At 39.8% G+C, this 26,579-nt stretch overlaps 1 protein-coding gene across 3 annotated transcripts in view; it reads left to right on the top strand.

Moving 5' to 3' along the window:
• Positions 1–11,755, top strand: part of plekhg2 (pleckstrin homology domain containing, family G (with RhoGef domain) member 2) — a 54,472-nt gene extending 42,717 nt beyond the window's left edge. For 2 of the 3 annotated variants that reach the window (XM_034547973.1, XM_034547972.1), the window contains exons 16-21: positions 66–152; positions 1,241–1,372; positions 3,612–5,547; positions 6,128–6,488; positions 6,860–8,224; positions 9,617–11,755. In XM_034547973.1, coding sequence (XP_034403864.1) covers positions 66–152; positions 1,241–1,372; positions 3,612–5,547; positions 6,128–6,488; positions 6,860–8,224; positions 9,617–11,564 — 5,829 coding nt within the window. In that variant the 3' untranslated portion in view covers positions 11,565–11,755. The remainder of the gene's footprint in view (positions 1–65; positions 153–1,240; positions 1,373–3,611; positions 5,548–6,127; positions 6,489–6,859; positions 8,225–9,616) is intronic. The other variant, XM_034547974.1, reaches the window with a different exon arrangement.
• The last annotated feature ends 14,824 nt before the right edge of the window (positions 11,756–26,579 follow it).

Below are 26,579 nucleotides of genomic sequence, written 5' to 3'. Positions count from 1 at the left end.
TAGAGGGAGCTCAGGTAAAAGGGGTTGAGGAGGTGAGAAGTGACGTGTTGCTGTGGTTTCTGCAGCCGGCCGACACTCTGGACTCAGCGGGCAGCAGCGTTATGGAGGTGGAGGCCGATAGCACCACCCAGAGACCGGAGCGAGAGGAGGAGGTACCTAACCAAGAGACTGTTACCCCTTATGTATCAGGAGGCAACCTCTGGTCTACGCTTCATCTCGCTCCTGACCACCAGGGGGCGACTCCTCTGGTTGTATAGAAGTCTATGCTTCATGTGTTAAAGCTGCATTCTCTCTCCTGACCACCAGGGGGCGACTCCTCTGGTTGTATAGAAGTCTATGCTTCATGTGTTAAAGCTGCATTCTCTCTACTGACCACCAGGGGGCGACTCCTCTGGTTGTATAGAAGTCTATGCTTCATGTGTTAAAGCTGCATTCTCTCTCCTGACCACCAGGGGGCAACTCCTCTGGTTGTATAGAAGTCTATGCTTCATGTGTTAAAGCTGCATTCTCTCTACTGACCACCAGGGGGCGACTTCTCTGGTTTTAAAGAAGTCTATGCTTCATGTGTTAAAGCTGCATTCTCTCTCCTGACCACCAGGGGGCGACTCCTCTGGTTGTATAGAAGTCTATGCTTCATGTGTTAAAGCTGCATTCTCTCTACTGACCACCAGGGGGCGACTTCTCTGGTTTTAAAGAAGTCTATGCTTCATGTGTTAAAGCTGCATTATCTCTCCTGACCACCAGGGGGCGACTCCTCTGGTTGTATAGAAGTCTATTCTTCATGTGTTAAAGCTGCATTCTCTCTGCTGACCACCAGAGGGCGACTCCTCTGGTTGTATAGAAGTCTATGCTTCATGTGTTAAAGCTGCATTCTCTCTCCTGACCACCAGGGGGCGACTCCTCTGGTTTTAAAGAAGTCTATGCTTCATGTGTTAAAGCTGAATTCTCTCTCCTGACCACCAGGGGGCGACTCCTCTGGTTGTATAGAAGTCTATGCTTCATGTGTTAAAGCTACATTCATAAAGCTACTGGTTGCAAAAAACAAGATGGCGACGGCCAGAACGCCAATTTCAAGGCTTCACAACGTCCAACTTGTTATAAAAGTCTGTGATCAGAATCAAACTAGGCATACTGAGGTGTATGTAATGTAATGTATTTTTGCCCAAATCCAGTTTTATTTGGAGGATATAAAACATCCTAATGAATCTAAATGTGTCTTTTCCATTCTGTTCCGAATGAGGAGGGAGAGGATGAAGAGGAGTTGACCCCCCTCAGCCCTCCTTCTACGCTGTCGATCACCGAAGAGATCCTGGAGTTCATCAACCAGAGCAGAGCCAGAGACGGACTCAGCGCCATCTACGCCGACACACCGGTGAGAACACACTCTACAGCTACTCAAATACACCAGATTCCACCACCTGATTCAATATCACATTTAATATACTGTCATATTCTGTCATATACTGTAATATTTTGTAATATACTGTAATATACTGTAATATACTGTAATAGTCTGTAATATACTGTAATATACTATCATATACTGTTATATACTGTAATATACTGTCATATACTGTAATATACTGTCATATACTGTAATAGTCTGTAATATACTGTAATATACTATCATATACTGTCATATACTGTAATATACTGTCATATACTGTAATAGTCTGTAATATACTGTAATATACTATCATATACTGTTATATACTGTCATATACTGTAATATACTGTAATATACTGTCATATACTGTCATATACTGTAATATACTGTAATATACTATCATATACTGTCATATACTGTAATATACTGTCATATACTGTAATAGTCTGTAATATACTGTAATATACTATCATATACTGTTATATACTGTCATATACTGTAATATACTGTAATATACTGTCATATACTGTCATATACTGTAATATACTGTAATATACTGTCATATACTGTCATATACTGTAATATACTGTCATATACTGTTATATACTGTCATATACTGTAATATACTGTAATATACTGTCATATACTTTAATATACTATCATATACTGTAATATACTGTAATAGTCTGTAATATACTGTAATATACTGTCATATACTGTAATATACTGTCATATAATGTAATATACTGTCATATACTGTCATATAATTCAATTCAATTCAATTCAATTCAGTTTATTTTGTATAGCCCAATATCACAAATTACAAATTTGCCTCAGAGGGCTTTACAATCTGTACACATACGACATCCCTGTCCCAGGACCTCACATCGAATCAGGAAAAACTCCCCAAAAATAACCTTTCACAGGGAAAAAAGTGAAGAAACCTTCAGGAGAGCAACAGAGGAGGATCCCTCTCCCCGGATGGACAGAAGCAATAGATGTCATGTGTACAGAATGAACAGCATTTACAAAGTTACATAAACACATTACATGAATATGACAATGTATGAATGGAACTCCAATCCATGAAACAGAAGGAGGTAGAGAGGAGGGGGCGGGGCATCAGCAGGGCCAAGGTGGGAGGCCGGCTCACCAGGCATCAGACATCTCCAGGTCCAATGGACCCTATGAGACGTGAAGTCACAACGACTCCGGGGAGGAAGCAGAGTTAATAAGGTGCAATGGAGAGATGTAAATGTATCCATAAGGAGAGAGAGAAGAGGAGAGAGGTGCTCAGTGTATCCTAAAACATCCCCCAGCAGCCTATAAGCCTATAGCAGCATATCAAGGGGCTCGACCAGGGCAAACCTGATTCAGCCCTAACTATAAGCACTATCAAACAGGAAAGTCTTAAGTCTGTCATATACTGTCATATACTGTCATATAATGTAATATACTGTAATATACTGTCATATACTGCAATATACTGTAATATACTATCATATACTGTAATATACTGTCATATACTGTAATATACTGTCATATACTGTCATATACTGTAATATACTGTCATATACTGTCATATACTGTATTATACTGTCATATACTGTCATATAATGTAATATACTGTCATATACTGTAATATACTGTAATATACTGTCATATAATGTAATATACTGTCATATACTGTCATATACTGTCATATAATGTGCTCTATTGTCATCTGCTGTGATCTACGTAATTTAGAAAGAGTTAGAAAAACAAACCGCTTTATACACCAAAATAAGTTTTATACAAAATGAACAAACCGACTATTTCACCAATAGTGGGACAAAAAATGTAGCATTGACATATAGGTTTATTTAATTTGGGGTTCGTCGTCTGGGGAGCATGAATGGGTCCAGAAGATTTTATGAAAATCTGTAGATGGTGATATTTGATATGAAGTGCCTGATGACATATCCCTCTTTAGGATTCATCCACTGGGGACCGTGAATTGTTTAGTAATTAATGTCCAACTAACCCACAAATCTTAACCCACAGTGTGTTCTCATTGTGGCGCATTGTGGACGCTCTGCCACACGTTTATTGACTTGAGTAATCAATCCCCAAATAATGTTTTGACATATTTCTATACGTAATTTCTACATTTCGGTTTGTACTACAGCTGCTGTTAATTAGAGTTCAGCGTGGAGTCGTTTTCATTGTCTTATTTCTCGTTTAGGAGTATGAGCTGGATCAGCCCAAAGAGAGTCAGCCTCCATCTATCCAGAACAACTTCACCTGCCCACTGCCCCCAGCCGCCTGCCCCTCCAGTCCAGAACAAAGACCCACAATGCACCAGGAGCAGGAAACAGCAGAGACTGAGAACGACAGCATCTACCGAAGTCCGACTGGTGGCCCTGGAGAGGAAATTGATCTTGAAAGTGAGAGGATGGCGAATGAAGTCCAGGAAATTCAAGAGGCTGCAAGTAAAGTGGAGAAAGGAGTGGAGGTGGGTGAAGGAGCAGGAGATGTGTTGGGAAAAGAGGAAGAAGAGGAAGAAGAGGAGAAAACAAAGGATGAAGGAGAGATCATCACACATGCATCAGATCTTCATCCCTCCCACTCTGCAGAGGAAGAAATAATGAGTTGTGAGTCACTCAGAGAAGAGGTGATCACTGAAACCACCACTTCCTCCCCGAATCCAAATCCCCCTCATCCCCCCACCCAGAGAGACCAACCAAGAGGCTCCCACCTCACCAAGAGAGACAAGAAGATCATCGAAAAGATCAGGAGCTACTACGAAGCGGCAGCCGAGGCCGAAGAGGACGAGGCAGAGGAGGTGGAGGAGCAGGAGGATGAACGAGGAGACGGAGTGGCACAGAGAAGGAGTGGCAGTTTCTCACAAATCCCATCCGGCTTGGTGAAGGAGTCGGTGTCACGATTTGACCTGAGCGGACACCAGGAGGAGCCAGAGAGTGGGCGATGCAAGTGTGACACAATGGAAGGGATCAATGGAGAGGCCGATCCAGAGATCTCTGGCTTCACTCAACTTGCAGAGTTAGAGAATGACGTACAGGAGGAGAAGCCAATCCACTGCTTGGATTTCGATGCGGATGGTCAAACCTCTCCCGAGATTCAGGCCGAGGAGACTGCAAACCAGGTGAATCTACAGTCGAGCCGTCCTGTTGAAGAAAAAGCTGACAAATTGGGCAAAAATAGAAAAGTCTGCAGAGGACCATCAGAGGAATTTTTGGAGGAACAGCAGACGAGTGTTGTGGCTATCGGAGATCCCGGAGAAGACCCATGTACTACCAAACAGTACAGGTGCACAGAGGAACCAATCAAAACCAGTGCTGGAAATCCAGTTGTTATGAATGGACATGAGCCAAACCGAGCCGGACTAGCTGAACCAAATGGAAGCCACAAAGAGCCGCCTACTCCTCTGCAAGCTACAGAACAATGTCAAAAAACTGAGGCTGAGACTCAGTCCACTTGGACTACAAGCAAACACAGAGACCTAGAAAGAACCAGCGGGAACCTTGAAGGTCTTCCCAGTCAGATAAAAGTGGGTCGATGGTCCCGCCGCTCAAGGATTGTCACCGCCAACAGGGTCTTGTTTGAGAGCATGGGGTCGGACGTAGCTGGTATTGGGTTATTTGAGACCAGCCCTGTGGTGGACCCCATGCTGATGGAAAACTCAGAGCGCATTCTGAGCAAGGTCCAAACGTTGGCCTGCATGTACAGCGCCAAAGCCAGCACCATGAAGGTCCCACTGCATCAGAAACGGGCCAGCAATGTATGGAACCAATCATGGGGCTCAGGTAGACTGTCTGGATACTCAACTCAGACCCAAACTGAAGGCCATTTGATTCTAATTCCGACTCAAATACAGAACCCGACTAAGTACCGGCAGCAAACACAATACCAAGAGGAAGTCGTTCAATCAGAGACCCACTCAGAAACCAAATATGGAACCCAAACTCACTCCGAGACCAAAGTCCAGAGTCAAACCGTATCGCAGATCCAAACTAAAAACCAAATGTGGAGTCAGACACAATACCAAAGCCAGAACCAGATCAAGACTCACAGCCTGTACCAAACCCAAACCACAAGCCAGGAGGACCGGACGATCCAGGAGGAGAGGACGATAAACAGAGCAGAGAGCCTGACGAACGGTACGTCTTCTAAGATACATGACTTGTTTCTTGTGTATTCAGTAGTTTGGACCACAAGAGAACTGGACACCATTGCAACCCTTAAGCTTAGTTTATGGTTGATGTCGTGAAGTCGGAGGCTCGCCAGAAAATTATGTTATCGTGATCACATGATAGGTACAAATAGTTTACTCTTAAAAACACCATAAACATGTCTAGGGATTACACATGAAGGTCTGCATTCTATCTAGTGACCACCAGGGGGCGACTCCTCTGGTTGTATAGAAGTCTATGCTTCATGTGTTAAAGCTGCATTCTCTCTACTGACCACCAGGGTGCGACTCCTCTGGTTGTATAGAAGTCTATGCTTCATGTGTTAAAGCTGCATTCTCTCTCCTGACCACCAGGGGGCGACTCCTCTGGTTGTATAGAAGTCTATGCTTCATGTGTTAAAGCTGCATTCTCTCTCCTGACCACCAGGGGGCGACTCCTCTGGTTGTATAGAAGTCTATGCTTCATGTGTTAAAGCTGCATTCTCTCTCCTGACCACCAGGGGGTGACTCTACTCTCTTGATTTATTCTCCCTGTGGTCCTCTTCTAGATCCCCAGCAGACCCCCAGTGGTCCTCTGCTGGTCGGCCATGCGTCGGTCAAAGAGCAGCCGGCGTCTCACCGTCAGACCAACGGAGTCCGGCTCTCCAGACCCAGAGACTTTATCTCTGCCTTGACCAAAGAAAGAAACTGTGGATCGATTGACGGCTTCCAGACCTCCACCTCTCCTGGGGAAAGTCCACCCAGACACCTCCGCGGGTTCACCTCCTCCGAGGATCGGGGCACCGGTCTGTGGCGCTCTGCCAGCAACAGCCCGCCGCCGTCAACCGTGAACCTGGACTGTGGAGTCACGAGAGGGGGAGCCCTGGATCCCACCGGGGAGGTTTATAAAGAGAGAGAGAAAAGAGGGAGGTGAGTGGTCCATAGTTACGGGCTGTGTAAAAGAATGTGCAATGACCTTTTAACCTTTTTCGACCTTTTGACCTCTGTTTCACCAATTACACCTCGATTCATCCAAACGTTTCATTAAAGATTTAAAAAGAGGTACTTTATTACTCAGTACTATTATTTCAAAGAACCACTCAGATACCTACTAGTAGATAACTGCTTAGAACTAAACGTTTAGCAAAACATCTTCATATCTAAATAATCATGGAGCTACTTTTGGTTGAATTTGGGTTTTTTTTTAAATCCTTTTTGAACCTGAAATTAGGGAATTTAATTTCAATTAATTTCTATAAACTAAATTGACTCCGTTTGGTTCTCATCCCGGTCGTCTGCAGGTCCTCGTCCTCTACAGACGCCATCACCCGGCCCACCGACTCCGAACCAAGTCTCTCCGCTCAGAGCAAAGCACCCTGGGAATTCTCCAGAGACGGGGAGGACTTGCAGGATTCACAGCGAGATATCCCAGAATGCAACAGTTCCACTGGACAGACGTGCAACGAGGACGTGTTCACCGTAGACGGAGAGGCACCTGGAGGAGAGCTGGTGCTGAGTCCAGCAGAGTCCACATCCACACAGAGTCCAGCAGGGTTCACATCCACACAGAGTCCAGCAGAGTCCACATCCACACAGAGTCCAGCAGAGTCCACATCCACACAGAGTCCAGCAGAGTCCATATTCACACAGAGTCCAGCAGAGCCCACATCCACACAGAGTCCAGCAGAGTCCATATCCACACAGAGTCCGGCAGAGTCCACATCCACACAGAGTCCAGCAGGGTTCACATCCACACAGAGTCCAGCAGAGTCCACATCCACACAGAGTCCGGCAGAGTCTATATCCACACAGAGTCCAGCAGGGTTCACATCCACACAGAGTCCAGCAGAGTCCACATCCACACAGAGTCCAGCAGAGTCCACATCCACACAGAGTCCGGCAGAGTCCACATCCACACAGAGTCCAGCAGAGTCCAGCAGAGCCAGGTTCTCGGAGGAGGAGTCAAACAGCTCCTGGTCTCAAACCAGGATGCTCCTGCACGGCTCCTCTGTGATCTTCACAGAGTCTTGTTACGCCTCCTCCAGAGAACACCTAGGTCAACACTCGACCTTTGACCCCTGGCGGGTTCCTGGGGACACGGAGGTCCACGGAGCCGGAGCACCGAGTCCGGAGGAGGTCCACGGAGTCGGAGCGCCGAGTCCGGAGGAGGTCCACGAAGCCGGACAACCGAGTCCGGAGGAGGTCCACGGAGTCGGAGCACCGAGTCCGGAGGAGGTCCACGGAGCCGGACAACCGAGTCCGGAGGAGGTCCACGGAGCCGGAGCACCGAGTCCGGAGGAGGTCCACGGAGTCGGAGTGCCGAGTCCGGAGGAGGTCCACGGAGCCGGACAGCCGAGTCCGGAGGAGGTCCACGGAGCCGGACAACCGAGTCCGGAGGAGGTCCACGGAGCCGGAGCACCGAGTCCAGAGGAGGTCCACGGAGTCGGAGTGCCGAGTCCGGAGGAGGTCCACGGAGCCGGACAACCGAGTCCGGAGGAGGTCCACGGAGCCGGAGCACCGAGTCCGGAGGAGGTCCACGGAGCCGGAGCACCGAGTCCAGAGGAGGTCCACGGCTCGCATCCCGCCGACCGCCTCCCGACGTTCACCAGCCAGAGGCCGCAGGACCTCCAGGCTGCTCCGAAGAGGCGGGCTCCGGCTGACACCAGGTACGGAGACTAATACCGCTGCTCTTATTGATCCTGCTCATCGGTTCAGCTCCTTATCAATACTCCTATTGATCATTTTATGAGGGATTCTTTATTAATCTGATGTAAACAAAGTCTTTCTCAAATAAACAGGACAAGTTTAAAGAATCTGGCCGAGGGCGATAACTCAAATATATCTCCTTATGTTATCTTTGTAAAATCACAGTTTTTAGTCCCACTTGAACTGTTTATTGATGCCAATGTTGACAAACAAACAAACATCAACATTGACATCAATAACAGTTTCTGATCGCGTCTCTGGATCATTAATCAGAGATCAGATCAGCAGAAAAGAACAAAGAGAGCAAAAATAACTCTGATCACGTTTCTGTTGCCTGAATGTTACACTTTTAATTTATAGTGTTTTTAAATATATGATTCTATTTATATTAAAACACTTATTCATTCATTCTTTAGAACGTTATCATTTACCTTCAGCCAGTACTCATGTTCACTGAGCGGAGCCTGAACGCATCATCGTGTAACTGAAGTGAACCCCCGCTGGTTCTCCGTTAGCGGTGCTGCTAACGTTACTAGCTAACGTTACTAGCTCTCCTCCCGTTGGTCTACTCTAAAGACTGGTTGTTTACAAAGTCACGTGATCAGAGACTAGAGAAACATCATGTTCTACTGATCACATGATCACATGATCACATGTTCTATGCATACTGGAGGAGAACCCTGTATTGACTCTTTGAGGGTTGATGTTAGACTGTGAGGGGGTCAGTAGGTTTGTTTCTAATCATGAACGTAATGTTTGGCATGTAGAGTCAACCTAAATCCATTTGTTTTAGAGTCAGGGATCGGAGAACGTTTGCCAGATGCCCTAGCTCCTCATCAAAGGGATTCCTCTCACATGAGGAACACACCGTGCAGTCAGGAGCAGAACCATCACTCATTAAAGTTCCCTAGTTCACTCCTTTACGCCCACAGAGTTCTCAGCTTTAAAAAAGATATATATAAATGTTTTGAGGTTTGAATAATGACAACTGGGCGTGAGTGAGCTTTTCAGGGACAATATAGTGACAAATAATTGTTGTATGCTTTTGGAGACCCCCCTGTTGAGGCTTTCACACACTGGTTCCAGGTGGATCCAGGTCTTCGTAAAGATGTGGGCTCGACAGTCACCGGCCGAAAGTCTTATTTCTTATTTTCCTGAAACCAAAGACCAGGAGCATGCTGGATAGTGTAGTCGCCTTAGGTCCTGACTGCGTTAGCTTAGCTTCCATCTCGGCTCTCCTCCCTGAAGCAGGTCTGGCCAGGTGGTCGTCTCAAGGTCTACTTCCCCCGAGTGATGAACATCCATTAACTTTAATACCGTCCTAACAATCTGTGCTTCTCTGTCGGTTCCAGGGATTCAGACCACCAGGACTCTCGATCCCCCACCGGCCGCCCGTCTTCCAGATCCTCCTCGAAGAACCTGCTGGAGAGACAATCCCCAGCCACTGCACCCCCTGGACCGGACGCAGACCCCTCAGCCTTCAGACCCAGCCTCAGGCAGCGCTCCCCCTCCCCTGTTAGAGCCCTCCCTCCATCCTCCTCCTCCTCTGTCCGAGCACCTCCCTGCTCCTCACCATTCAGGGTTGTTCCAGCATCTTCTCCCAGCTCTGCGTCCGCTGGAGACACCTCCCTGAACACCGTCTCCAGAGCTCTTCCCTGTTTCTCCCCCACTCCCTCTCCTGGGAGGGGCTCTTCCTCTGGGAGGTCCCCGTCGATGAGAGCAAGTCCACTGTCGTCTCCTCCGCATACCTCCCCTGTCGCTTCTTCCTGTGCCTTCACCAGATCCCTAGCCGCCTCCTGTATTAGCCAGTCCATCAGTCAGAGCATGGCGAAGAAGAACAGCGCCCTGCAACAAGCCCCGCCCACAAACCAAAGCCCCTCCTCCACGCCTTCCTTACCGTCCTCTCATCTGCGTCGGCGCTCCCCTTCACCTAAACCTCCTCCCGGTCAACAGGGCTCCAGCACGCCTGCGTACGCCCAGCTAGGGTGCCCCAAAGACGGGTACCAACACCCTCGGGGTCCCCTGTCCTCCCTCTGGTCCTCCTGTCCTCCTCCGTCTCTTTCCCAACGCTCCCCTTCCCCGTCCATGACCCGTCATCACCAACCTTCCCCTCGTCCCGCTTTCCTTCACTCCAAGAGCGACTCAAACGCAAACAACAACAACAACAACAACAGTAACGTTAGCTTTGCTGCTACGATTGGCAATGAGCCACTAGCTAGCGGGAGCACCAACGCCGCGGTGGTTCCACAGACGGCGGATCCCCTCTGGTCCGGGTCACACAATCGCGTGGCTCGGCCTTTCTCTGCGTCCGAACCCAGCTCGCGAGTTCAATCCCCGTTGTCTCCCTCTCCGACCCCGGCTTCTTTTACCCGCCTATGCTCCCAACCTCCTCAACATGACTACACCTCCCCCATGGCAAACAAGCCCCCCCACCCTCGGAGCACTCGGGCAGGAGGTGCGAGTTCCCACAACCCGCTCGGCCTCACTTTGGAGATGCCGCGGTCGGCGTTCGGGCAGACTTCACCGTGTCTGAGCCCTCGGATCCTCTCCCCGCCGCCCATCGGCGTGCCGATGAATGTTTGGACCAATAACGTCGCAGCACCTCAACCTAGAAACCCCAAATATCCCTCCTCCTCTCCCTCTCTTTCCTTCTCCTCACGAGGCTCGCCAACACTGGAGAATGAATCTTTGGTCGCCTCACAAACCCTCCGACGGTCTCACTCCTCCAACATGGCGGACCGACCCCCAAGCCCGGCCAGGAGCAGCCCTGGCGGAGCACGGCGCTCCTCCTCCTCCTCTCTCTCCCACACCCTCCTCTCCTCTCCGGTGCCTTCAGACAGCCAGTCTGAGTGGGCCGACCCGGAGATCCAGGAGGGTACCTGTCGCAGTCAGCTGATCTGCGCCTACGTTGCCCGACCCTCCTCCTCATGCATGCTTCGCTCCACTTCCCCTCCACCTCCCTCCTACCAGCACCACCACTACCAATCCACAATGCCTCCCCCGTTGCCCCCGAGCGCATCGCCAGTCCCCTTTGACCTTTCCCCTCCGACCAAACAGGGGAACCAGAAGACCAGTTACGCCACCACGGTCAACCTCCGGATCGCTGGGAGCGGCCGAATAACCTCCTTCAGCACCGCCCAAGTTAGCCTGACCCAGACCCTGCAGGGTGGAGCCGGAGGCGGGGGTCCGGGTCCGGGACCGGGTCCGGAACCTGGACCGGGCCAGTCCACGAGGAGAATAAGCATCAATGGACTCTCACACATTCCTTCGACTCTTTCTCAGAACTGTGACAGGATGTGAAAGAAAGAGAGGAGCCTTTGTGGCATTACGAGAAGAAAAGTGAAAAGTAAAAGGACTCACTGAATGTTGTCAACTCACAGGATAAAGAATACGTTTACATGCACCAAAGATACTCACTCTCTCTAAAGGTTCTACATCTATATATACATATATAAACATATATATATATGTTTATATATGTATATATATATGTGTATATATAAACATATATATAAACATATATAAACATATATATATATGTTTATATATGTTTATATATATGTGTATATATAAACATATATCTATAAACATATATATACGTATATATATAAACATATATATGTGTATGTATATATGTACATGTGTATATATATATATATATATATATATATATATATATATATATATATATATATATATATACATTTTCATGAACCACATGTAATACAGATTGTCATATTGGGGGTAATAGTGGAATATGAGTGAGCATATAAACGTAGTCAGGTGTTCCTCAGATGCGTTTGAGGACAGATATTAAAAACAGACTTCCCATGAAATCTTCTGGAAAAGCTTTTTAACCCCCAGAATCGAACACCCGACCTTCTGGAGGATGGACCCGCTCCCTGCACTCGTATGTCTCAATGTGGACCAAAGACTTTGAGCGGCTTGTAAAGACCCTGATGTTGTAAAAGAAGAAACGCTGACTGAGCTGAAGAGCTGACTGATGTGTGGAGGTGGGCGTGGCCCAGATGGGACCCCCCTCTGGCTTCACCTGTGGGGGGTCCAGAGGACTTCCCGCTCGGCTCTGGACTGGAACTCTGAGGACGCGTTCAAGCTCGCGTGTTAAAAGCAGACACGGCTTCTTCATGAATTGTTGTTGTTTTTGTTTGTTTTTTAAAAAATATTTTTCTTTTGGTATTCCGTTGAGCAGGCTTTCAGAGGCCGTGTTTAAACTGTGGTAATTAATCATCTTTAGCGTTTTTACCCTTTTATTATTCTTTTATTGTTTATTTATGAAGTTTGTCTGATTTTCTTCGGCACTTATTAATATTAATTAATATCTTCTCGGCTTCGTCAGACCAGACCAGTATCTGTTTTTGAATTGTTCCCAAATTTGTTTGTTCTATTGTTCTCTGTTGTTGTTGTTGTTGTTGTTGACGCGCTGCAGAACCCTCCAGATGTTTATTCCACACTCAGATCTCTTTCACATGTTAACGGGGGAGGACTCCTTCATAAAGGCTCCATAAAAACATTCTCTGATTCTTAAATTAAATTAAATTATTTACAACAACAAAAATTCTAAAAAAAAAGATATTTAATAAAGCTAAAAAATAATCTTTTAAATTATTTACATTTAGTTTTGACGCAGATTTAATTCAGAGAACCTGCTGAAAGAAAATGTCCAAAATACTTCTGAGAAGAAAATATAGTAGTATTAAAAACTTGGAAATGGAAAATATATTTTCAGAACATATATATATATACATATATACTGTATATGTAGGTATATATATATATATATATATATATATATATATATATACCTACATATACATATATATTATTAATATGATTTTTAATCACTTATTCCTCCCGATTCAGTAAATTCCATAATAATGCATTTAATTTACATAGCGCTTTTCATAATACTCAAAGGCACTTCAATATGAACCATTTGAAAAATAAAACAGTTGTGCTGTAAAATGAAACAATTGGAGATCAAATATTAAAGTTAGCGGAGAGTTTCTGTCAAACTGGAGAGAACTAAATGTTTATGTTTATTAACCTTTGAAAAGGTCAACATGAACGATGTGTTTATGTTTATTAACCTTTGAAAAGGTCAACATGAACGATGTGTTTATGTTTATTAACCGGTGAAAAGGTCAACATGAACGATGTGTTTGTGTTTATTAACCTTTGAAAAGGTCAACATGAACGATGTGTTTATGTTTATTAACCGGTGAAAAGGTCAACATGAACGATGTGTTTATGTTTATTAACCTTTGAAAAGGTCAACATGAACGATGTGTTTATGTTTATTAACCTTTGAAAAGGTCAACATGAACGATGTGTGTGGATAATAAAGAACGAGGTGAGAAAACAAATCAAAGTCTGCTTTTTATTTAATCCTGTTGAGTTACAGCTTGAAGTCGTTCTGTTTATGGACCAACACAAGTAGACCAGAGACCATCAGAGACCCTGAAGTAGACCAGAGACCACCAGAGACCCTGAAGTAGACCAGAGACCACCAGAGACCCTGAAGGAGACCAGAGACCACCAGAGACCCTGAAGTAGACCAGAGACCACCAGAGACCCTGAAGGAGACCAGAGACCACCAGAGACCCTGAAGTAGACCAGAGACCACCAGAGACCCTGAAGTAGACCAGAGACCACCAGAGACCCTGAAGGAGACCAGAGACCACCAGAGACCCTGAAGTAGACCAGGGGCCCTGAAGGAGATCAGAGACCCTGAAGGAGACCAGAGACCCTGAAGGAGATCTGAGCTTCATGGGAGACTCTTCTGGGCCGCGAGTGTTTCGGGTTTCATTGAAGTTTTTATGGCTCCGTATATGTTGAGACATGTTTCTATGTTTCCATGTTTCTATGTTTCTATGTTTCTATGTTTCCATGTTTCTATGTTTCTATGTTTCCATGTTTCTATGTTTCTATGTTTCTATGTTTCCATGTTTCTATGTTTCTATGTTTCTATGTTTCCATGTTTCTATGTTTCTATGTTTCCATGTTTCTATGTTTCTATGTTTCTATGTTTCTATGTTTCTATGTTTCTATGTTTCTATGTTTCCATGTTTCTATGTTTCTATGTTTCTATGTTTCTATGTTTCCATGTTTCTATGTTTCTATGTTTCCATGTTTCTATGTTTCTATGTTTCTATGTTTCCATGTTTCTATGTTTCTATGTTTCTATAATTCTATGTTTCTATGTTTCCATGTTTCCATGTTTCTATGTTTCTATGTTTCTATGTTTCCATGTTTCTATGTTTTTATGTTTCTATGTTTATATGTTTATATGTTTCTATGTTTCTATGTTTATTAACCTTTGAAAAGGTCAACATGAACGATGTGTTTATGTTTATTAAACTTTGAAAAGGTCAACATGAACGATGTGTTTATGTTTATTAACCTTTAAAAAGGTCAACATGAACGATGTGTTTATGTTTATTAACCTTTGAAAAGGTCAACATGAACGATGTGTTTATGTTTATTAACCTTTGAAAAGGTCAACATGAACGATGTGTTTATGTTTATTAACCGGTGAAAAGGTCAACATGAACGATGTGTTTATGTTTATTAACCTTTGAAAAGGTCAACATGAACAATGTGTTTATGTTTATTAACCTTTGAAAAGGTCAACATGAACGATGTGTTTATGTTTATTAACCTTTGAAAAGGTCAACATGAACGATGTGTTTGTGTTTATTAACCGGTGAAAAGGTCAACATGAACGATGTGTTTGTGTTTATTAACCTTTGAAAAGGTCAACATGAACGATGTGTTTATGTTTATTAACCTTTGAAAAGGTCAACATGAACGATGTGTTTATGTTTATTAACCGGTGAAAAGGTCAACATGAACGATGTGTTTATGTTTATTAACCTTTGAAAAGGTCAACATGAACGATGTGTTTGTGTTTATTAACCGGTGAAAAGGTCAACATGAACGATGTGTTTGTGTTTATTAACCGGTGAAAAGGTCAACATGAACGATGTGTTTATGTTTATTAACCTTTGAAAAGGTCAACATGAACGATGTGTTTATGTTTATTAACCTTTGAAAAGGTCAACATGAACGATGTGTTTGTGTTTATTAACCTTTGAAAAGGTCAACATGAACGATGTGTTTATGTTTATTAACCTTTGAAAAGGTCAACATGAACGATGTGTTTATGTTTATTAACCTTTGAAAAGGTCAACATGAACGATGTGTTTATGTTTATTAACCTTTGAAAAGGTCAACATGAACGATGTGTTTGTGTTTATTAACCATTGAACAGGTCAACATGAACGATGTGTTTGTGTTTATTAACCTTTGAAAAGGTCAACATGAACGATGTGTTTATGTTTATTAACCTTTGAAAAGGTCAACATGAACGATGTGTTTATGTTTATTAACCTTTGAAAAGGTCAACATGAACGATGTGTTTATGTTTATTAACCTTTGAAAAGGTCAACATGAACGATGTGTTTGTGTTTATTAACCTTTGAAAAGGTCAACATGAACGATGTGTTTATGTTTATTAACCTTTGAACAGGTCAACATGAACGATGTGTTTGTGTTTATTAACCTTTGAAAAGGTCAACATGAACGATGTGTTTATGTTTATTAACCTTTGAAAAGGTCAACATGAACGATGTGTTTATGTTTATTAAACTTTGAAAAGGTCAACATGAACGATGTGTTTATGTTTATTAACCTTTGAAAAGGTCAACATGAACGATGTGTTTGTGTTTATTAACCTTTGAACAGGTCAACATGAACGATGTGTTTGTGTTTATTAACCTTTGAAAAGGTCAACATGAACGATGTGTTTGTGTTTATTAACCTTTGAAAAGGTCAACATGAACGATGTGTTTATGTTTTTTAACCTTTGAAAAGGTCAACATGAACGATGTGTTTGTGTTTTTTAACCTTTGAAAAGGTCAACATGAACGATGTGTTTGTGTTTTTTAACCTTTGAAAAGGTCAACATGAACGATGTGTTTGTGTTTATTAACCTTTGAAAAGGTCAACATGAACGATGTGTTTGTGTTTATTAACCTTTGAACAGGTCAACATGAACGATGTGTTTATGTTTATTAACCGGTGAAAAGGTCAACATGAACAATGTGTTTATGTTTATTAACCTTTGAAAAGGTCAACATGAACGATGTGTTTATGTTTATTAACCTTTGAAAAGGTCAACATGAACGATGTGTTTATGTTTATTAACCTTTGAAAAGGTCAACATGAACGATGTGTTTATGTTTATTAACCGGTGAAAAGGTCAACATGAACGATGTGTTTATGTTTATTAACCTTTGAAAAGGTCAACATGAACGATGTGTTTATGTTTATTAACCGGTGAAAAGGTCAACATGAACGATGTGTTTATGTTTATTAACCTTTGAAAAGGTCAACATGAACGATGTGTGTGGATAATAAAGAACGAGGTGAGAAAACAAATCAAAGTCTGATTTTTATTTAATCCTGTTGAGTTACAGCTTGAAGTCGTTCTGTTTATGGACCAACACAAGTAGACCAGAGACCACCAGAGACCCTGAAGTAGACCAGAGACCACCAGAGACCACCAGAGACCCTGAAGTAGACCAGAGACCACCAGAGACCCTGAAGGAGACCAGAGACCACCAGAGACCCTGAAGTAGACCAGGGGCCCTGAAGGAGATCAGAGACCCTGAAGGAGACCAGAGACCCTGAAGGAGATCTGAGCTTCATGGGAGACTCTTCTGGGCCGCGAGTGTTTCGGGTTTCATTGAAGTTTTTATGGCTCCGTTACATCACGTATAAATACACATAGAGAGTATAAATACACATAGAGAGTATAAATACACACAAAGAGTATAAATTCAGAGTATAAATACACATAGAGAGTATAAATACACATAGAGAGTATAAATACACATAAAGAGTATAAATTCAGAGTATAAATACACATAGAGACTATAAATACACATAGAGAGTATAAATACAATGTTTGTTGTAGTGTGTAGTACCAGTATATGCTGGCTTTACCGAGCCTTCGGGCTTAAGTGCATAAATACCCACCAGAAGTAGCACCTGGAGACTCGGGGGTTAACTCGTCTCTCGTTAGGCAGTTAGAGGGACGGGACTTCAGAGATGTTTGTCTGTTGATGGGACGTTTGATCTGTGGCTGTCGGGTTGGAGAAGACAATCCAACTTATTTAAGAGTAAGACGTAATCCTCTGGGTTGGGATGGCTAGTGTTGAGGACTTTGGGAGAGCTCCATCGGAGGAGGTCTTGGAATGTGGTTCAGTTTGTGAAAATTGCTGAGCATTATCAGATGGATGTTTGGGGATAAGGGCTTGAAGGAGAACATGAAAAGCATTTCCAAAGAACATCTGGTTGGAATGGGGATGCTCCAATCGAAACGGCATCCTGTTGGTTCTGCGTCAGAACCGAGCCAGTTCCACTGGCTCCAATTCCCACAGGTCCTCAGCCATTTGATCATTGATTGTGTTGGTTCCATGTCACGTTCAAAGTCTGGAAGAAACTATCGGATTCTGTTTCTACGTTTTCTATGTTTCTATGTTTCTATGTTTTTATGTATCTATGTTTCTATGTTTCTATGTTTCTATGTTTCTATGTTTCTGTTTCATACGTTTAATATGTTTCTATGTTTCTATGTTTCTATGTATCTATGTTTCCATGTTTCTATGTTTCTATGTATCTATGTTTCCATGTTTCTATGTTTCTATGTTTCCATGTTTCTATGTTTCTATGTTTCTATGTATCTATGTTTCCATGTTTCTATGTTTCTATGTATCTATGTTTCCATGTTTCTATGTTTCTATGTTTCCATGTTTCTATGTTTCTATGTATCTATGTTTCCATGTTTCTATGTTTCTATGTTTCCATGTTTCCATGTTTCTATGTTTCTATGTTTCTATGTTTCTATGTATCTATGTTTCCATGTTTCTATGTATCTATGTTTCCATGTTTCCATGTTTCTATGTTTCCATGTTTCTATGTTTCTATGTTTCCATGTTTCTATGTATCTATGTTTCCATGTTTCTATGTTTCTATGTTTCTATGTATCTATGTTTCCATGTTTCTATGTATCTATGTTTCCATGTTTCCATGTTTCTATGTTTCCATGTTTCTATGTTTCTATGTTTCCATGTTTCTATGTTTCTATGTTTCTATGTTTCTATGTTTCTGTGTTTCCATGTTTCCATGTTTCTATGTTTCTATGTTTCTATGTTTCTATGTTTCTGTTTCATACGTTTAATATGTTTCTATGTTTCTATGTTTCTATGTTTCCATGTTTCTATGTTTCTATGTTTCTATGTATCTATGTTTCCATGTTTCATTGTTTCTATGTTTCCATGTTTCTATCTTTCTATGTTTCTATGTATCTATGTTTCCATGTTTCTATGTTTCTATGTGTCTATGTTTCCATGTTTCTATGTTTCTATGTTTCCATGTTTCTATGTTTCTATGTTTCTATGTTTCTATGTTTCTATGTATCTATGTTTCCATGTTTCTATGTTTCTATGTTTCCATGTTTCTATGTTTCTATGTTTCCATGTTTCTATGTTTCTATGTATCTATGTTTCTATGTTTCTAATTTTCCATGTTTCTATGTTTCTATGTTTCCATGTTTCTATGTTTCTATGTTTCTATGTTTCTATGTTTCTATGTTTCTGTTTCATATGTTTAATATGTTTCTATGTTTCTATGTTTCTATGTATCTATGTTTCCATGTTTCCATGTTTCTATGTTTCTATGTATCTATGTTTCCATGTTTCATTGTTTCTATGTTTCCATGTTTCTATGTTTCTATGTTTCCATGTTTCTATGTTTCTATGTTTCCATGTTTCTATGTTTCTATGTATCTATGTTTCTATGTTTCTAATTTTCCATGTTTCTATGTTTCTATGTTTCTATGTTTCTATGTTTCTACGTTTCTACGTTTCTATGTTTCTGTTTCATACGTTTAATATGTTTCTATGTTTCTATGTTTCTATGTATCTATGTTTCCATGTTTCCATGTTTCTATGTTTCTATGTATCTATGTTTCCATGTTTCATTGTTTCTATGTTTCCATGTTTCTATCTTTCTATGTTTCTATGTATCTATGTTTCCATGTTTCTAGGTTTCTATGTGTCTATGTTTCCATGTTTCTATGTTTCTATGTTTCCATGTTTCCATGTTTCTATGTTTCTATGTTTCCATGTTTCTATGTTTCTATGTTTCTATGTTTCTATGTTTCTATGTTTCTATGTATCTATGTTTCCATGTTTCTATGTATCTATGTTTCCATGTTTCTATGTTTCTATGTTTCCATGTTTCTATGTTTCTATGTTTCTATGTTTCCATGTTTCTATGTTTCTATGTTTCTATGTTTCTATGTTTCTATGTTTCCATGTTTCCATGTTTCTATGTTTCTATGTTTCTATGTTTCCATGTTTCTATGTTTTTATGTTTCTATGTTTCTATGTTTCTATGTTTCTATGTTTATTAACCTTTGAAAAGGTCAACATGAACGATGTGTTTATGTTTATTAACCTTTGAAAAGGTCAACATGAACGATGTGTTTATGTTTATTAACCGGTGAAAAGGTCAACATGAACGATGTGTTTATATTTATTAACCGGTGAAAAGGTCAACATGAACGATGTGTTTGTGTTTATTAACCGGTGAAAAGGTCAACATGAACGATGTGTTTGTGTTTATTAACCGGTGAAAAGGTCAACATGAACGATGTGTTTGTGTTTATTAACCGGTGAAAAGGTCAACATGAACGATGTGTTTATGTTTATTAACCGGTGAAAACGTCAACATGAACGATGTGTTTATATTTATTAACCGGTGAAAAGGTCAACATGAACGATGTGTTTAAGTTTATTAACCTTTGAAAAGGTCAACATGAACGATGTGTTTGTGTTTATTAACCGGTGAAAAGGTCAACATGAACGATGTGTTTGTGTTTATTAACCGGTGAAAAGGTCAACATGAACGATGTGTTTATATTTATTAACCGGTGAAAAGGTCAACATGAACGATGTGTTTGTGTTTATTAACCGGTGAAAAGGTCAACATGAACGATGTGTTTATGTTTATTAACCGGTGAAAACGTCAACATGAACGATGTGTTTATGTTTATTAACCGGTGAAAAGGTCAACATGAACGATGTGTTTATGTTTATTAACCGGTGAAAAGGTCAACATGAACGATGTGTTTATATTTATTAACCGGTGAAAAGGTCAACATGAACGATGTGTTTAAGTTTATTAACCTTTGAAAAGGTCAACATGAACGATGTGTTTGTGTTTATTAACCGGTGAAAAGGTCAACATGAACGATGTGTTTGTGTTTATTAACCGGTGAAAAGGTCAACATGAACGATGTGTTTGTGTTTATTAACCGGTGAAAAGGTCAACATGAACGATGTGTTTATGTTTATTAACCGGTGAAAACGTCAACATGAACGATGTGTTTATGTTTATTAACCGGTGAAAAGGTCAACATGAACGATGTGTTTGTGTTTATTAACCTTTGAAAAGGTCAACATGATTGATGTGTTTGTGTTTATTAACCTTTGAAAAGGTCAACATGAACGATGTGTTTATGTTTATTAACCTTTGAAAAGGTCAACATGAACGATGTGTTTGTGTTTATTAACCTTTGAAAAGGTCAACATGAACGATGTGTTTATGTTTATTAACCTTTGAAAAGGTCAACATGAACGATGTGTTTATGTTTATTAACCGGTGAAAAGGTCAACATGAACGATGTGTTTATGTTTATTAACCTTTAAAAAGGTCAACATGAACGATGTGTTTATGTTTATTAACCGGTAAAAAGGTCAACATGAACGATGTGTTTATGTTTATTAACCTTTGAAAAGGTCAACATGAACAATGTGTTTATGTTTATTAACCTTTGAAAAGGTCAACATGAACGATGTGTTTATGTTTATTAACCTTTGAAAAGGTCAACATGAACGATGTGTTTATGTTTATTAACCGGTGAAAAGGTCAACATGAACGATGTGTTTGTGTTTATTAACCTTTGAAAAGGTCAACATGAACAATGTGTTTATGTTTATTAACCTTTGAAAAGGTCAACATGAACGATGTGTTTATGTTTATTAACCTTTGAAAAGGTCAACATGAACGATGTGTTTATGTTTATTAACCTTTGAAAAGGTCAACATGAACGATGTGTTTGTGTTTATTAACCTTTGAAAAGGTCAACATGAACGATGTGTTTATGTTTATTAACCTTTGAAAAGGTCAACATGAACGATGTGTTTATGTTTATTAACCTTTGAAAAGGTCAACATGAACGATGTGTTTATGTTTATTAACCTTTGAAAAGGTCAACATGAACGATGTGTTTATGTTTATTAACCTTTGAAAAGGTCAACATGAACGATGTGTTTATGTTTATTAACCGGTGAAAAGGTCAACATGAACGATGTGTTTATGTTTATTAACCTTTGAAAAGGTCAACATGAACGATGTGTTTATGTTTATTAACCGGTGAAAAGGTCAACATGAACGATGTGTTTATGTTTATTAACCTTTGAAAAGGTCAACATGAACGATGTGTGTGGATAATAAAGAACGAGGTGAGAAAACAAATCAAAGTCTGATTTTTATTTAATCCTGTTGAGTTACAGCTTGAAGTCGTTCTGTTTATGGACCAACACAAGGAGACCAGAGACCATCAGAGACCCTGAAGGAGACCAGAGACCACCAGAGACCCTGAAGAAGACCAGAGACCACCAGAGACCCTGAAGTAGACCAGAGACCACCAGAGACCCTGAAGGAGACCAGAGACCACCAGAGACCCTGAAGTAGACCAGGGACCCTGAAGGAGATCAGAGACCCTGAAGGAGACCAGAGACCCTGAAGGAGATCTGAGCTTCATGGGAGACTCTTCTGGGCCGCGAGTGTTTCGGGTTTCATTGAAGTTTTTATGGCTCCGTTACATCACGTATAAATACACATAGAGAGTATAAATACACATAGAGAGTATAAATACACATAAAGAGTATAAATACACATAGAGAGTATAAATACACATAAAGAGTATAAATACAGAGTATAAATACACATAGAGACTATAAATACACATAGAGAGTATAAATACAATGTTTGTTGTAGTGTGTAGTACCAGTATATGCTGGCTTTACCGAGCCTTCGGGCTTAAGTGCATAAATACCCACCAGAAGTAGCACCTGGAGACTCGGGGGTTAACTCGTCTCTCGTTAGGCAGTTAGAGGGACGGGACTTCAGAGATGTTTGTCTGTTGATGGGACGTTTGATCTGTGGCTGTCGGGTTGGAGAAGACAATCCAACTTATTTAAGAGTAAGACGTAATCCTCTGGGTTGGGATGGCTAGTGTTGAGGACTTTGGGAGAGCTCCATCGGAGGAGGTCTTGGAATGTGGTTCAGTTTGTGAAAATTGCTGAGCATTATCAGATGGATGTTTGGGGATAAGGGCTTGAAGGAGAACATGAAAAGCATTTCCAAAGAACATCTGGTTGGAATGGGGATGCTCCAATCGAAACGGCATCCTGTTGGTTCTGCGTCAGAACCGAGCCGGTTCCACTGGCTCCAATTCCCACAGGTCCTCAGCCATTTGATCATTGATTGTGTTGGTTCCATGTCACGTTCAAAGTCTGGAAGAAACTATCGGATTCTGTTTCTACGTTTTCTATGTTTCTATGTTTCTATGTATCTATGTTTCTATGTTTCTATGTTTCCATGTTTCCATGTTTCTATGTTTCTATGTTTCTATGTTTCTGTTTCATACGTTTAATATGTTTCTATGTTTCTATGTATCTATGTTTCCATGTTTCTATGTTTCTATGTATCTATGTTTCCATGTTACATTGTTTCTATGTTTCCATGTTTCTATGTTTCCATGTTTCTATGTTTCTATGTATCTATGTTTCTATGTTTCTATGTTTCTATGTTTCTATGTTTCCATGTTTCTATGTTTCTATGTTTCTATGTTTCTATGTATCTATGTTTCTATGTTTCTATGTTTCCATGTTTTTATGTTTCTATGTTTCTATGTTTCTATGTATCTATGTTTCCATGTTTCTATGTTTCTATGTATCTATGTTTCTATGTATCTATGTTTCCATGTTTCTATGTTTCTATGTTTCCATGTTTCTATGTTTCTATGTTTCCATGTTTCTATGTTTCTATGTTTCTATGTATCTATGTTTCCATGTTTCTATGTTTCTATGTTTCTGTTTCATACGTTTAATATGTTTCTATGTTTCTATGTTTCTATGTTTCCATGTTTCTATGTTTCTATGTTTCTATGTATCTATGTTTCCATGTTTCTATGTTTCTATGTATCTATGTTTCTATGTTTCTATGTTTCTATGTTTCCATGTTTCTATGTTTCTATGTTTCTATGTTTCTATGTATCTATGTTTCTATGTTTCTATGTTTCCATGTTTTTATGTTTCTATGTTTCTATGTTTCTATGTATCTATGTTTCCATGTTTCTATGTTTCTATGTATCTATGTTTCCATGTTTCTATGTTTCCATGTTTCTATGTTTCTATGTTTCTATGTATCTATGTTTCCATGTTTCTATGTTTCTATGTTTCCATGTTTCTATGTTTCTATGTTTCCATGTTTCTATGTTTCTATGTTTCTATGTATCTATGTTTCCATGTTTCTATGTTTCTATGTTTCTGTTTCATACGTTTAATATGTGTCTATGTTTCTATGTTTCTATGTTTCTATGTTTCCATGTTTCTATGTTTCTATGTTTCTATGTTTCTATGTTTCTGTTTCATACGTTTAATATGTTTCTATGTTTCTATGTTTCTATGTTTCCATGTTTCTATGTTTCTATGTTTCCATGTTTCTATGTTTCTATGTTTCTATGTATCTATGTTTCCATGTTTCTATGTTTCTATGTATCTATGTTTCCATGTTTCTATGTTTCTATGTTTCCATGTTTCTATGTTTCTATGTTTCTATGTATCTATGTTTCCATGTTTCTATGTTTCAATGTGTCTATGTTTCCATGTTTCTATGTTTCTATGTTTCCATGTTTCTATGTTTCTATGTTTCTATGTATCTATGTTTCCATGTTTCTATGTTTCTATGTTTCCATGTTTCTATGTTTCTATGTTTCTATGTTTCTATGTATCTATGTTTCTATGTTTCTATGTATCTATGTTTCCATGTTTCTATGTATCTATGTTTCCATGTTTCTATGTATCTATGTTTCCATGTTTCTATGTTTCTATGTTTCTATGTATCTATGTTTCCATGTTTCTATGTTTCTATGTTTCCATGTTTCTATGTTTCCATGTTTCTATGTGTCTATGTTTCTATGTTTCTATGTTTCTACGTTTCTACGTTTCTATGTTTCTGTTTCATACGTTTAATATGTTTCTATGTTTCTATGTGTCTATGTTTCTATGTTTCTATGTTTCCATGTTTCTATGTTTCTATGTTTCTATGTATCTATGTTTCCATGTTTCTATGTTTCCATGTTTCTATGTTTCTATGTTTCTATGTATCTATGTTTCTATGTTTCTATGTATCTATGTTTCCATGTTTCTATGTATCTATGTTTCCATGTTTCTATGTTTCTATGTTTCCATGTTTCTATGTTTCTAATTTTCCATGTTTCTATGTTTATATGTTTCTATGTTTCTATGTTTCTACGTTTCTACGTTTCTATGTTTCTGTTTCATACGTTTAATATGTTTCTATGTTTCTATGTTTCTATGTTTCCATGTTTCTATGTTTCTATGTATCTATGTTTCCATGTTTCCATGTTTCTATGTTTCTATGTTTCTATGTTTCTGTTTCATACGTTTAATATGTTTCTATGTTTCTATGTATCTATGTTTCCATGTTTCTATGTTTCTATGTATCTATGTTTCTATGTTTCTATGTTTCTATGTTTCTATGTTTCCATGTTTCTATGTTTCTATGTTTCTATGTTTCTATGTATCTATGTTTCTATGTTTCTATGTTTCCATGTTTTTATGTTTCTATGTTTCTATGTTTCTATGTATCTATGTTTCCATGTTTCTATGTTTCTATGTATCTATGGTTCCATGTTTCTATGTTTCTATGTTTCCATGTTTCTATGTTTCTATGTTTCTATGTATCTATGTTTCCATGTTTCTATGTTTCTATGTTTCCATGTTTCTATGTTTCTATGTTTCCATGTTTCTATGTTTCTATGTTTCTATGTATCTATGTTTCCATGTTTCTATGTTTCTATGTTTCTGTTTCATACGTTTAATATGTTTCTACGTTTCTACGTTTCTATGTTTCTATGTTTCTACGTTTCTATGTATCTATATTTCTATGTATCTATATTTCTATGTATCTTTATTTCTATGTTTCTATGTTTCTATGTTTCCATGTTTCCACGTTTCTACGTTTCTACGTTTCTATGTATCTATATTTCTTTGTTTCTATGTTTCTATGTTTCCATGTTTCCATGTTTCCACGTTTCTACATTTCTACGTTTCTACATTTCTACGTTTCTACATTTCTACAATTCTACGTTTCTACGTTTCCATGTTTCTATGTTTATATGTTTCTACAATTCTACGTTTCTACGTTTCTACGTTTCTGTTTCTATGTTTCTATGTTTCTATGTTTCTATGTTTCTATGTTTCTATGTTTCTACGTTTCTATGTTTCCATGTTTCTATGTTTCTGTTTCTATGTTTCTACATTTCTAAGTTTCTATGTTTGTATGTTTCTGTTTCATACGTTTAATATGTTTCTATGTTTCTATGTTTCTATGTTTTTGTTTCCATGTTTCCATGTTTCCACGTTTCTACGTTTCTACGTTTCTACGTTTCTACGTTTCCATGTTTCCATGTTTCCACGTTTCTACATTTCTACGTTTCTACTTTTCTACATTTCTACGTTTCTACATTTCTACGTTTCTACGTTTCTACGTTTCTTTGTTTCTATGTTTCCATGTTTTCATGTTTCCACGTTTCTACGTTTCTACGTTTCTACGTTTCTATGTTTCTATGTTTCTATGTTTCCATGTTTCTATGTTTCTATTTCATACATTTAATATGTTTCTATGTTTCTATGTTTCCATGTTTCTATGTTTCTATGTTTCTATGTTTCTATGTTTTTATGTTTCTATGTTTCTGTTTCATACGTTTAATATGTTTCTGTTTCTATGTATCTATGTTTCTATGTTTTTATGTTTCCATGTTTCCATGTTTCTATGTTTCTATGTTTCTGTTTCATACGTTTAATATGTTTCTATGTTTCTATGTTTCTATGTTTCCATGTTTTTATGTTTCTA

The sequence above is a fragment of the Cyclopterus lumpus genome, chromosome 13, assembly GCF_009769545.1.
Source record: "Cyclopterus lumpus isolate fCycLum1 chromosome 13, fCycLum1.pri, whole genome shotgun sequence".
NCBI lineage: Eukaryota > Metazoa > Chordata > Actinopteri > Perciformes > Cyclopteridae > Cyclopterus > Cyclopterus lumpus.
The sequence above is the reverse complement of the archived record's forward strand: the minus strand, read 5'-3'. Positions and strand labels throughout refer to the sequence as shown.